The sequence below is a fragment of the Solanum dulcamara genome, chromosome 9 (assembly GCF_947179165.1).
Source record: "Solanum dulcamara chromosome 9, daSolDulc1.2, whole genome shotgun sequence".
Taxonomy (NCBI): domain Eukaryota; kingdom Viridiplantae; phylum Streptophyta; class Magnoliopsida; order Solanales; family Solanaceae; genus Solanum; species Solanum dulcamara.
Genome location: NC_077245.1, coordinates 25,114,455 through 25,116,345, shown reverse-complemented (window position 1 = coordinate 25,116,345; position 1,891 = coordinate 25,114,455). Strand labels below are relative to the sequence as shown.

The 1,891-nt window shown below is 33.7% G+C and overlaps 1 protein-coding gene across 1 annotated transcript; it reads right to left on the bottom strand.

Annotated features, from left to right (window-relative positions):
* Positions 1–493: 493 nt before the first annotated feature.
* Positions 494–1,378, bottom strand: LOC129903620 (uncharacterized). The gene has a single exon (XM_055979172.1). The coding sequence runs from the start codon at positions 1,376–1,378 to the stop codon at positions 494–496; it is 885 nt and encodes a 294-aa protein (XP_055835147.1).
* Between the last annotated feature and the right edge of the window lie 513 nt (positions 1,379–1,891).

The window sequence follows — 1,891 nt, the reverse complement described above, 5'->3', positions numbered from 1 at the left end:
CCCTCTTGAAAGTGCAACATATAATTGTCCATGTGAGAAAACATGTTGCGGCAAATATAATCCGACATTTGAAGTTGTTTGGCCTTGTGCTTTGTTTATTGTCATTGCAAAACATAAGCGCACTGGGAACTGTTTTCGAACAAACTTAAAAGGGTATGCTTCATTTTCTGGTGGGAATAGTTGAATCCTAGGTATAAAAACATTCTTAAAAATACTTTGACCCATCATGATTTCAGCATATATAACGTTATTAGCAAAACCTCTACGTACCATCCTCGTATCATTGCACAAACTATTCGATGGATCTAAATTTCTCAATAACATGATAGGTGCATTTTTTTCAAAATCAATCTGCATGCAATAACAAATTAATTTAATTGCGTAAATATTATACATCCAAATTTTTTAAAATAAGAAACGAAAACACATTAACATGTTTGGCTAGCTACGAAAAAGAGAAATATATAGAATGGGTTTATGTTAGTATTTTCTGCTAAAACACAAGATCAATGTAGTTGATAACGAACCTATGTGGTGGAAGGCCATTTGGTGTTAAAGTATTTAAGTATTCTTCCTGGTAGTAGTTGTTGGTGTCATCTTCTGTTATGTCGAAACTAAGAAAATCTTTGCTTTCACTCGGAAACTTGTGAATCATAAGATCATTTAGTTTATCAACATATTCATTTCTGCTAGCTAAGATAGCTCTTTCTGTCATGTACTTTCCACAATTTTCATTTTCATTCAATGATGGAAATATTTCCTCTATTAAGCAATCTTCAACACTACTATCGCTATAAAAATTGACAATCATTTGGTCTGGAAGTAGAATCAAATCATATTTTATCGTATTCTCTTCTCTATTTTCGACACGAATCAAGAAATCATTGAATGTTGGATCTCTTCTTGCTCTCATATTTCTTGTTAGGTGAATCGTTTTCATGTGAGGCCATAAATAGGATTTTATCAAGCTAGCATTTATAGTCTCAGCTCTTGTTGATTTTGGCACTACCGATAATACTTGACGAAAATCACCTCCAAAAATCATTACTTTTCCACCAAATGGTTCGTTGACATCCATTATATCTCTAAAGCTCCCATCAACTAGTTCGATTGTCTGTCGATTTGCCGTAGGGGCTTCATCCCATACTATCAATTTTGCACCACCACTCTGTTTTGACATATTTGTAGTTGTTGTTTCAGATGTTTGAAGAGGTATGTCAAATCTAGAATGAGCCGTACGACCACCTGGTAAAATTGTTGCTGCTACACCACTTGTCGCTATTGCTAACGCTATCATGCCTCTTGATCTGATGTTTGCAAGTAACGCACAATATAGGTATGTTTTTTCAGTTCCTCCCAAGCCATCTACAAAGAACATTCCCGCTCTATTAGAGTCAACTCTTTGCAATATAGTCTTAAAAGCTTGATTTTGTTCGGAATTTAATTTTGATTGTGCATTAAAATCTTCCTCAGATATTTGTGTTGCCTTTTCTTCAATAATTTATCTACATTCTGATGCAGCAATATATCTTAATCTTGATTAATTTTAGGTAAATCATATTGTGTAACATGTTGCCCATGCTCTTTAGAAAATAACAAATGCTCTTCAACGTGCATTGCAATTGAATATCCGAAGATCCATCATGTGTCCTAAAATCATCAGATATTTCTTTGTAATATGTATCCCATAAATTTTTAACGTCGGTTGGATTACAATGCACTAATATAATTGCAAAAAAACTTCGAAGATCTATTGGCATTTTTAAAAAAACTGCCTTGCGCAAGCATTCAGAAATGCTATTGTCTGATTCTAATAGTCCCCTTTCCTTTGCAGCTTCCTTGAATGTCTCACATATTTTTTCATTAATCGTGAGTAAGTCTTTAAACGGAA

What these genes read in the sequence shown, in the direction of transcription:
- LOC129903620 (XM_055979172.1), bottom strand. Translation starts at nt 1,378, where the DNA reads ATGTTCTTTGTAGATGGCTTGGGAGGAACTGAAAAAACATACCTATAT.